The 12313-nt window shown below is 41.2% G+C and overlaps 1 protein-coding gene across 1 annotated transcript in view; it reads left to right on the forward strand.

Moving 5' to 3' along the window:
* The first annotated feature begins 10120 nt into the window (after nt 1-10120).
* The window catches only part of atp10a (ATPase phospholipid transporting 10A), a 32649-nt gene continuing 30456 nt past the window's right edge, over nt 10121-12313 (forward strand). The window contains exon 1 of the mRNA XM_047587644.1: nt 10121-10846. Coding sequence (XP_047443600.1) covers nt 10422-10846 — 425 coding nt within the window. The 5' untranslated portion in view covers nt 10121-10421. The remainder of the gene's footprint in view (nt 10847-12313) is intronic.

Below are 12313 nucleotides of genomic sequence, written 5' to 3' on the forward strand. Positions count from 1 at the left end.
TCGTGTAATTAAAAGTGCTTTCGCCTCTGGCACATTGTGCCAATTGTTTATGCAAGATCTCTCTTTGTGTGATTTCCCCAAGCCCCACCAGCTGCACGTTTCTGCAGATCCAGCAAAACTGTCTCCATTTGCTGGGAAATTCATCAAGTCAATTATTGAGTTAATTACTTGGATTTATTTGCTTCTGTGCACAGTGAACTTCTAAACACATTATACATTCAAGATGCAGTCAGCGAAATCTTTTGATAACCGGATCATGCGTGCGCGGCATAGAGGGACTGGTGTGTTTCGAGTGCTACGGATCAACGGCGACAACAAAACTGAAGCACTGTGAATAATTAATACTTTGAGTTTTTGTGACACAATTCTACAGGACATACAGCTGAGTCTGACGTGAGTGTTATTAGTTTTGTACATTTTCCCTGACGGTGGCTGGCGATACTGAACATAAAGGAAAAAGGAAACAAAAGTGAACACAATTCATCCTGCGGGAAACAGGAATAATGATTTTCAAATGTAAATCCAGTCAATCAAATACCTGATTATAAGATGACACTAGAGGAAAAGACAAAACCACAAACCAAAATCTTTTTCCAACATCTTTATCCATATTTCAGACTACTTTCAAACAATGCCAGGTTATAACAATAATAATAAACTTTATTTCTATAGCACAATTCACGAACACAATGCAAAGAGCTGAACAGGAAGGACAGTCTAGACATCGCTTAGACATAAAAACAAGATAAAAACATGTATATAAAATGCCTAATAAAAACAGAAGTACATAAAAACACATTTCAAGCGGAATCTACGGTAAAAAGTTGTGTCTTAAGATTTCTTTTGAAGGTTTCTACAGATTTAGAGCTCCTCAGACCCTCAGGTAGACTGCTCCAGAGTTGATAATAAGCAAAGGCTGCCTCTCCATCCCTTTTGGTTGAAACCTTCAGAACAATCAGGAGATCAGAGCCTGAGGATCTTGGGGATAGAGCAAGGCTGTTTAAAGCTCCAAAAACCAATAAAATAATTTAAAATTTAAATTTAAATCTTTTCTTTGACAGGTAGCCAATGTAGTGATTTTAAAAACTAGAGCGACATGTGCTCTCTGTCTGGTTTTTGTCAGAACACGTGCTGCTGCATTTTGAACAAGCTGTAACTTGCAAATGAATCTTTTGTAGAAGTGTATTCTTGGTTCGGTGACACTAACATATGAGAGGCACAAACTGTACACAGGGTTTTGACCTAATTAAAATGCTAACACGGTTATATTTGGTATATTTTTCACTATTTTCAATATTTCAGCTCAGTGCGTTAGCTGATTTACAATTAGTAATTCCCAGAATACACAAATGGGATAAGAATATAATCACTTTAACACAAACCTGATCATCAGTCCAAATATTAGCTACAGCATGGGATCATGGGATTCATCTTGTTTTTAAGCGGCGGGGTCATCCTTTTAACTAGAATGGATCCTTTCCAAGCTATGAAAGTTTAGTGGGGAACCGTTTAGAAGATGTTGGGATGTTTGTTTGATGTGGTGGTATTGGACGTGAATATTTGCTCAAACTCTTGTTGTACTAGTCCATGTAAATAAAAAAAAAAAACAGGTGGCAATTTATCCTCAGTGCCAAATCTTAACGGTAGTGCACTCAATATTTGCTGTGATGTGTCATTAAAAATGTCAGATTGCTGGTAGCGCAGCAGGAAAGTCAGGGGATCGACTTTAACCACGCCGTTACACCACGGCTTAAAAAAATAAACAATGCACAAACACTGCATGTGCAACTGTTAGCTCCCTACCGTCAGCCATTAAACCTCCTCTTCAAACAAACCTCAGCCTGCTTCTCCTCCGTCAGGTATCAGTGTTATGAATCTGATCCGGACAAACTGTTACTGCTGTTGCCGCCTCTGCTCCGATGTTTGTGTCACACCCGTCCACGTTCTCAAGGTGCAGGATTCATAATTAAGCTGCTGAGGCGCAGCTTAGGGAGATACTTATTTTAAACTCATCTTCATCAAATTGGCAACATGTTTTTTTTTTTGTTTTTTTAATTAAGCAGACCACTATCCACTTTATGAGCTCTCGGGAGAAATGTTCTCTCAATGAGCTTTCTCATTAAACGCCAATCAGACTCCTCGTGCTTGGTACACGGGCATCCACGTTCTCCTGTTGTTCTTTACATATACTAATAAAAGCAGCCGCTTCAGCTGAGACACCCAGAAGAGCCTGAAAGACACCTCTGACTGCATTAAACTCAGTGCCGGCTATAATCAGGGTGCTCTGGTAATGCCTGCAGGAATTCTCTGATCGTGATGATTTCAACTGTAATTTCCTAACACGCCTCTCCTGTTTCTATGAGTAATTAGGGGATGTCAGTGGAGTAGGTGTTTGTGATGGTGGCATCCAAGATGGTGTGGGCTGCTACCGAAGGCACGCGTGATCCAATATTCTATAAATGGAATAATAGTGGATGTAGTAGTGGGTTTTAAAGCCTCGAATGATGGGGTTCTCTATTGTATGTCGCTTTCTTTCACAGGAGTGTCACTGTCCTTTATAAATATGTACGTATGTATATGAGAATCTGATGCCTGAGCTGCTACTATAAACCTCTATGTACTTTGTGGGTGTTGAGTCAAAGGTCCAGTTCAGACCTGGTATTATTAATATGTGTGCCAAATGATCCAATTGCAAGTGGGTGGTTTAAAGTACACGATGTACCGAAGACACATTTGAGATTCAATCACTCGGACCACATTTCAAAGAACTCTGGTCGTAGCCTCGGAGGCGCTTTGTTGGGAACTCCAGCAAAGATCTGCATCTTTATTTACTTTTATTACCTGAGGATTTCTAGTTGAAAAACGTGGTAACAGTGGCTCTATGTGTGGACACTTCCAGCGTTCGATTTATAATCTGACTTAGACTAAATAATAACTTTCAGGGAGTGAGAAAGGCTAAACATCTCATTGTGTTCACCGACAGCATCTGTTTGAATAAACACTGTGTACGTGCTCCAAATGATGCCGGTGTTTATTTGCGTACAGAGACTCCAGAGCTGTTATCAGATCTCATGTGGTAAATGAAGAGCCAGTGGAGAAGCATTTGAATGCTGTACTATTAAAACTGAAATGATGATGACTGGGGTAGACGGTGGACTTCCAGATTCATGCTGGTGATTTAGATTAGGGAACAAAAGCCTTTCGGTTGAGATTCCGGTTAATTATAGATGAACATGTCGACGTCACTGTGCACTGCCACTCTCGCTGTTTTTGTGACATGCCAGATACATCATTTTTCACACGACTGGATGCAGCGTAGTTGTATAAGACTGGTTTCTCTGCGTTCTTATAACCTCGGACCAATGGACTGGGTTCACTGTATCTTAATGCAGTCTTTTGTTCATGTTGATTATCGCCGAATAAGGTCTTCTAACCCTCAACCATGTCACTCTTTTCTCTCAACAAGTTTAGTAACCTGTATTTAAAACACGTCACATTTTACATTATAGAAAATCATTGCATCGTATATATATCAGTGATGCAGAGTGGATGTCTGATTCTCACCTAATCCAACATACAAACCAAACATTTTGAATGCTAGCAGGAAGGTGAACTTTTCTGGGAACTCAACTTTCTAGCTTCTTATAGAGACTTTTTTTTTGGAGAAAAAAATAGTATAGTATAGTATTAAAGTGTTATTATGGCAAAGTACAGTATCCATATTTGAAAAAAACTGTACTGGGTTAGTGTAAAACATCTAGGCTGGTGTGAAATTTTAAGAGGCCCAAGAAGACGTTTCAACAACTTATTCAAAGGACAGCAGATGGATGAATGGTGTGTATTTGGATGGACATTGTGGATGTTGTATAATCTATAAAGATGCAGTAAATAGAACTGGAGGAAACTCTACAGAGAGGAAACTATGGGAGGACCGGCAACTCGTGTCACTAATGCATTCGTTTTCTTTCAAATCTTCATACTAATCTTTGCACAACACAAGAATTAAGATCAAGATTAAAATGTCCATCAAACCAAACAAACAGATATTACAGTTTCATTGTTCTCCTGAGGGAAAAGGCTTTGCAGGCTGTAGGAGTCACGGTATGATGACCTGCTGGGTGTGGCCAAGGGAGGTGGAGTTTTGAGACTGGCTGGTTGACTAGTGATTTAACTATTGTAATGAAAAAACACCTCACACGAAGGCTCAATTATGTGTTTTAACAGATATTGGAAAACACAGTAAACCTTTTATTGTTTTTTTCATGTATTTTATTGTGCATCATTAGTTTTTTTGAATACACCCACTATGAACTAGATTGTCAAGAGCTGAGCTAATTTAAATGATCTAAATATATACAGTAGGTTAAAGGCACTGAACACAGCTTGAAGCCGCGTTCTTCACAGAAGAAGGACGTGTAGTGTCACGTCCCGATAATGTTATGCCGTGCTCTTCATTTTCCAAACAGCTCGGGCGCTCGGCATCAGGGCCAAGTTCTTAAGTCCTTGCAGCTCCCTTTTTACATATAATGTGCTTCTTTTGAATTCTACAGTACGTATCAGCTTGCTGTGCTGCACGAACTTTTCCAGGTGTTTGTCTACACCGACAGGAGCTGGTGCACTCCCGGATCAGTTATCTTCAAGATTAAAATTAGAAATGCGTGTTAAAATTAAGCCCCGACGAGAGGTGACACTGTCCTCGTCCCAGATTTCATCTAAAAAATGTTTGCACCGATGTCCTGAACAGACTGGAGAACACAGATCTTTGGAGAAATCAATTGATCAGTCGTATGTTGCACCTTTATAATGCACCTGGAGTCCACACACACCTTTTTAATTTACTTTATGTAATTCTGAAAGAAATATCGTGGGGATGATCCAAATATATGAGCAACTGCTCGATTGATTGTCATGAAATTTTGCACAGATGTCTACTTGTGAAAAATGAAGTCCAAAAGGCAAATGACCTCCAGCAGCTCCAGGACATTTGTGGTCTGGTTCAATACCTCAACATCCACTGGGTGGATTGCCACAAAATTTACTGCACATATTTGTGTTCCCTACTTGATACATACTGAACTGCGTTTAAATGTTGAAGGTCTCAGATCATGAACAAAAATAGACTGATGATGATATGTGTGATAATGGAGCCTGTAATGATAATATTCACCCTGATTCTTCCGTGAGATAAACTTTAACTCTGTTTCTTGATAAGTGTTGGTCCTAAACCCATACGCTACCAGTCAAACACCTTCTCATTCGATTCAAAGAGAAACTGTCTCCAATCTTTTGGCTGGTGGTGCAGATTACAGAGGCATTGCCACCGCTCAGGTATGGAGCAGCAGACCACGGTGAGCTGTGGGACGCACTTAGCCCCCGCTCTGTTTTGCATTTGCAGAAAATGCATCCAGCCCCTGAAACACTCTGCAGTGTTTGTGTTTTTCCGAGGTGGCGGTGCATTGTGCCCTCTCAGCTACCGCGCCGTATCCTAGTTGTGCTATTGATTCGGTTGTTTCAAAGGCTGTGATTCCCCTGCACCTTTACAGTTTCTTCTAAACATTTCAGCTGAGAGAAGACATTCCTGATCATAATCTACATCGCGTGTTCGTCAGCATGTGTTTGGACCTTCGCGGTGTCAGATCATTATCACATGAGGCGCTATGAGCGTGGCTGAAGTTGAATCACTGCATAAGGATGTCAAACACGTGAGGGGTTTTAATCATCTATCTGCTGTTTGTGCAGTAGAAGTGTATCTTTTCCGGGCCTGTGGATGCCATCTGCCCTAACTGATTACCTTTGTGACAAAGGCCCCAAGCCACTGTGCATCATCCCAACAGATTGATCTGCAACTTCGACGGAATCAGCAGGTTTACTCCCGGCTCACCTGGAAATCACTGGACTCGGCAGCTATTGCTTATCTCTGTGACAAACACGCCATCCATCTCGCGGATTCATTATGAGGAGAGGGTGAATGAGGTGATTTATAGCCAGAGAGACGGATGTTTATTCACAATTTCACACCTGTGTGTTTGTCCTTTTCAGTCTAAAGGTGCCTGCACTGTTTAGCCGATGACATTTTTTAGATGCTGAACTACAAATAATAACCGCTCAGTGCGAAGGACCTCTGGAGATTTACTTTGCATGTTTGGTATTGATTTATAGATAAAGCGGGATGAGTCACGGATGATCCATTTTCTTTTGTGAGCTCTCCAATGTGCAAAGATTCAAACGAGACAGCGGCGAGAGCAAAGGCAAAGTATTTTGTTGTCAGGCACGAGAGAAGTTGAAGGTAGTCTTTTGTGCGTTTTTCCGCGTTTACACCCATGACTTCCTCGTGCTGTCTGAACACCTACAGATCACTTCAGAGGTGCTAAACAACTCACTGTCTCTAGGCAACGGGAGTACGCCGTTCTCAGAGCCGTCATCCGCTCACTTTTTTTTTTTTTTTTTAATTTACATCCAGAGCCGTTCACTTTGTTAAGGTCAAACATGCCACGAGGGCAGAAATGTGGGTTGTGACTGCACACATGACCTCTCAGACGTAATGTGAGGTGTAAACATTAGTTCATATCTAGTGTGGTTTTCAGATAGAGATCTTACTGAGTGTGATATGATACGATGTGGAGGTGAAAATCAAAGTATGTGTGCTGGGAGATGTTTGTTTCATGTTTGTCAGATGACATTTTCGTTAAACCCAATTCCAACATTCCTTTATACTGGAGTTCAGAAGTTGCTCTGGGAGTACGGAGCAGCCACGGACTGACTGGAGAATCATGCCCTCTTCTGGTGGGTCGCTTGCTCTCTGTGAAAGAGGATGAACAGAAGCAGGGTCTGTTGACCGGACACACTCCTTACTGTGGTTTTCAGACCTGAGTTTTTTGCAGTCCAGATTTTTTACTCTGTATCTTGTATTGTACCACTCTGGACAATTTAAAGTACTTTACTAGAATATTAACCATATTCCACTCTTCTTTTTTACAACGTCTCTAAAGTCAGGTCATTAACACACCACTAACTGAAGCAGTTACTTGGATGCATGGTGAAACATCTTTAATAAACCCTACAAGGCCAGTTGTCCTTGTTTCAACTTGTTTTTTGGACATTCTTCAACTTTATGTCCTTCTATTTAACTGTAATGCATTCAAGTACAGTAATCGTTTGGGAGTTCATTAGAGTTCAAGAGATGTTCCAAAGCTTTCAACTGAATATGTTTTTCAGAGAAGATGCAAGTGGTGGTGCTTTATATGATTTTTATTTTAGTTATATCAGCTAAGGTCATAAATAAAAGTTCATTTTACATTAATTATTGCACAAGCGTTCAGGTGGTCTTTGACAGATGCCTTTGTGCGACTGGATCTTGTAGTTCATAAGTCTTCAACAGGGGGTCCGTGACACCTGGGGGGTCAGCGGAGGTACTGCATGGGGGTCGCAAATTCTTTGGTTGATCAGACATTTTTTATGTTTTTTTTTTTTTGTTTTGTTTTTTTGTTTTTTTCCCCCACAAATTTAAAGACAGTCTGTTCAGTCCCCAGGTGAAGTCCCATGTATTTCAATTGCTTAATACTGAAAGCAAGATAATAATAATCATTATATATTTATATACAGCACTAGGCCAAGTTTAATATAGAACTCATATAGTAGGTACGGGGTCCCTAATATATCTCTCCATCAGTTAAGGGGTCCGTGGCCTGAAAAACGTTGAAGACCCCTGTTGTAGTTTATAGTTTATTATATAACACATGCACTTTATTTTTGATAAATATGAACGGGCATTCTACAAAGACTCTATTACCTGTTGACTTGTGATTTTAAACACACAACATTATACATACGTACGTGTTTAAACATGTGAGGATTCAATCAAAAAAATGTTAAATGCTTAAAAATGTAAAAAAGTAAATGTACTTTGTCTTGATATCAAATATTCATCAGCTGTTTACTTGTCAGTTTTGAATGACTAGGGTCTTTTTAATATTTTAAGGTCGTCCATGATATATACTACCAGTCTAAAGTTTGGACACATCTTCTGATTCAGTTCAGTGAGAAAGTGTGTCCAAACTTTAGACTGGTAGTGTACATGGATCCACCGGGTTTGTCTTGTTGGACTGTGTTTGAATAACAGCAAGTCAGTCCACTCTGAGACCAGGCTGGGTTTTTATTTGACACTGAAGAAGATCATGATTTTTGGGATCTAAGACTAACTCCATCACAGAGTGAAGCTGCAGTGGTAACACCAGGTAACATGTGAGCAGGTTTTATCATGCTGATCATGTGAAAACCTCATTCTGTAAAATAAAGTAAGATATGATTTTATTTTTACAAACCTGATTTTTCTTTTCCTTTCGTGATTTTTTTTTTTAAATAGTTCCTCCTGAGCAATAGCTTTGTTTTTGAGGCCGCACTCGGCCTGCTGTCTCCGATCCACCTCACTGCGGTCATTCATCATGGGAGAAATTGAATTGTTCCTCATGCCAAGATGCCAAAAAGTACATTCAGGCATTAGTTTGTAACCCAACAGTTGAATGCGTCTGCAGCAAATTGCTGTAGACTGCCATGAAATTACACCTTTGATTTATAACCTCTTGAGAATGTTTTGACTAAGAGGGTCAGCCTCTGGGGTCGTAATGTTTCAGAGTCTTCAGTCTTATGTCCATTCAGTGCACCTATTACTGGGGTCATGAGTGTAGTAGTATACAGACCTTTTAACTCTCAACATCAGTCTTGAGGGCTCTTGTTTGTTGCCTTTTAAGGTGAGAAGCTTTGAGACTTGAGTAGCGGTTCAATATGAAACCGCATGGTATGCTAGTAGTAAAAATTGTATGAGAGCTATATGAAGTTTCTCGAAAATACACAATGTGACATCCAAGGATAAGCAAGAAAATAGTTACGGTGTGACTGTGGACGTTACACCACAGCCTGTCGTGCACCTCTCGAAAAATTTTACTTGTGCCATGCCACGCAGAACATAACGGCTGCGATTGTTCCAAAATCCATTTCCCTGTTCATGAACAAGGATGTGTGCCTCAGCAACTGGGCAAGCACGCAGAGTTGTTCCTTGCTCAGCCTCCAACACTCCATCTACTCACATTTTCTGTGTTCTGTTCTGCTGTGATTTCTGTGAAAGCAACTGGTTCACATACATTAACTTCAGCTCCAGGTGTAGAGTGAAACTCAACACACTTGCTGCTTAGTGTTTCAGTCTGGTAATCAGATCAATCAGTTCCCCACAAACCAGTGCACAGGTATAAACCCGAGTCGCCCTCTATGACATAGGCTCATTGTAGAACGTTTGCAGGAGTTTAAACCAAGCTTTAAAGCTGCATTAGTTCTTATTCGGCCACCAGGGGGCAAAACAAACAAAGTGTCATATCACAGAGTTGTCTTTTTTGTGACACTGATATATTTCAAGTTATGTTGAGTGATGTGGCTCTGAGTCTATATAGCACCGTGTAAACGAATGGATTGGTCAAATATCTCCCCATGGGATCAATACAGTATAGGTTTTATTCTTATTATTGTTGTTGTGTTGTTGTTGTTGTTATTGTTATTATTATTATTATTAAATGTATTCCAGGTACACAAGGTTGGCGGTTACCATGACAAACTGCATATCAAAGCCTCCAGATTATTTATTAATCATTTAATTATTATTTTATTGCATTAAAACTATACATAAATTAATAAATCAATAAATAAATGTTTAAATTCATTTTTTTTGGTGTTATATTTTGTTGTTGGCGTGGAATTATGTAAGTGTATCCACTGTAAAATCATAATAATACTTCATTTCTATTTGATTCAATTCAATTCAATTAGCTTTTTAAAACGGAAAAACTCATTTATTCTCTCTGGAACAGCCTTTCTTGTATTAAAAAAAAACTACGTATACTACGCATATTTGTCTATTTCCTGTGGGCCCGTGTTAACTCAATAATACCGCGTGGCACTCAGAGACAAAAAAAAAACCCAGGTTGGATCGAGGAGGGGCCTCCGGGTCAGATTTCCAGATGAGTGCGACCCCTGAGCCGCGGCAACGTCCTGTTTGTGCGCAGGAGGCGCGTTTCCGCAGATCTACAAGCAGCGCAGCAGCAGGTCACCAGCTCTGGAGACCCATCCCGATGATTTACAGATCGACTGCCGAGCTGCGGGAAGCAGAAAGTTGTGCCTCCCTACTATCTCAGCATCCTTCCCAGCAGTGGGGGGAAAAAAGGAGAAGCTAAACAAGCAAAAGTTTTCCTCCGACTCGCGAAAAGAGCAGTCGACATGGATGAAAAGGAGTTGTTCGTGTGAACGGACGAAAGGACCGACGAAAACATTCTCCGCCACGGTGAAAGTATGATAACATAGCCGGCGCTTTGGGTGGCGTTTTTGTCTGAGAAGACGCGAAAACCTAAACTGTGGGAAAGTTTGAAGCGGGTCTGGCTATGGCGCGGAGGAGCGCAGACGCCGGGATGGACAAAGCTCCAAAAGTCAAAAGACAACGAAAGAAGAAAACCAAGGAGAACAAAACCAGGACTGTCCACGCAAACATACTCTACGACTACGCCAAAGGGGAGGAAAACCCGAACCGACACTATGCAAACAACAAGATTAAGACGACCAAATACACTGTGCTGTCATTCCTGCCAAAGAACCTATTTGAACAGTTTCATAGGTTTGCTAATGTTTACTTTGTTTTCATCGCTTTGCTCAATTTCGTCCCGGTTGTCAACGCGTTTCAGCCAGAACTCGCTCTGGCTCCGGTGGTTTTCATCCTGTCCGTCACTGCCATCAAAGACTTGTGGGAGGACTACAGGAGGCACAGGTCGGATAAAGAAATCAATCACATGGATTGTCTGGTCTACAGCAGGTAAGCAGGGGCCTAAACGCCAAACTAAGCAGCCAGCTGTGGCCAGCTGTTGCTCAAAAGTTGTGTCCTGCCTGGTTTTTTTCCCCTGCGGTGGTTTTAGTACAACGTGTCCTCCTCCAATGCATCTCTCACACACTCGAATCAGCTGATGAAGGCAGACTGTAAAAAATGGAAGAAAAAATAACAACAATTATCAAGACACATTCTCTCTGCTTTGCCCTCTGACCATGCAAACTGGCCTTCCTGCATGAATCCAGCCGTCTCCCTCCTCTCAGCAGATCAGAATGAAAGTGTTTCATTTAGGCCCCAGAGTTGAGCTTGGCTCAGGAAAATGAGGAATCCATAAATCCGGGAGGAAACGACAACATTCCCCGTCCACCTGTCTGCTTTGTTTTCGTTTCTGATAAAGGCGGATTCTGCTTTAGTGCCGTCACCTTTAATTGCAAGTGAAAACACACACACGCCGATGACCTGCTGCTGACTATTTTTCAGGAGCCCGTGTGTGCGCAGCCTGTGTTTTCCTAATGAAAAGCAGCACTGTGGGTCCGCGTACAGAGCATAATTCACAGTTATCAAAAGGCTCAGTGTTTAGTGGCTCCGTAGTTATAGCTGAGTCTTGACCCAAGTTGTTCTGTCAAGGTTGGGCATAATTAGGTTTTCTTCTGCTGTGGCAGTATTGTGTGCGAAGGATCCCCTTTCTGAGCCTGGCAAGCGGCTGACTCGACTAAACCCAACTCAAACTATCAGTCACTTATGTTTCTGGGGAGCTCAGAGTCTTTTCCAATACCTGGACTATTTACAAAGCCTGACCCAGCTGCCATTAACTCACAATGATTCCACATTTGTGCTAATTAATTCAGTTTCTTGGAACGTAAATAGTTTGCACTTAATCCGTTTAGAGTTAGTTGCTAACAACATCTGCTCAAAACAAGCTGCTCTCCAGGTCCCCGAACGTCCAGCCTGGCCACGTTAGTTCAAAACGCTGTCTGTGCAAGCGGCTATAGGCTTTTCTGACCGGGTAATTAATTTGTGAGGTCCGCGTGTGCAGAGCTTGCAGTTTCCTCTCAAAAACAGGATTTAAATTTAGCATCGAAGCAAAGGACAGATATGTGATTTCCCAGGTACAGTGTGACCGCGATCAGATGTATAGAAATACCCAGTTCGGAGGAAGAGCTCTGCTGTTCAACAGTGTTACGAGTGTTGGCGGTGCGGAGACCTTTAAAGCAAACATTCCCAGTTAAAAGGCCGCTCACAGGTACGTCCGAACAGACGCAGCATTCATGGATACACTATGGTTACAGAAGGCTTTTATGAAGATGCAAAGCGTGTTCATCAGATTTTCTGTAACACAAACACAAATTGTGTTCTTGTTCTTGGTCACCTCTCATCATTACAGCACAAAGTAAACTGAATGCTGCTCATGAACATTTTGGAAAGTAAAGACTCTGAAGTTTCTGTCGCAAAAGT

The sequence above is a fragment of the Mugil cephalus genome, chromosome 6 (genome assembly GCF_022458985.1).
Source record: "Mugil cephalus isolate CIBA_MC_2020 chromosome 6, CIBA_Mcephalus_1.1, whole genome shotgun sequence".
NCBI classification, from domain to species: Eukaryota; Metazoa; Chordata; class Actinopteri; order Mugiliformes; family Mugilidae; genus Mugil; species Mugil cephalus.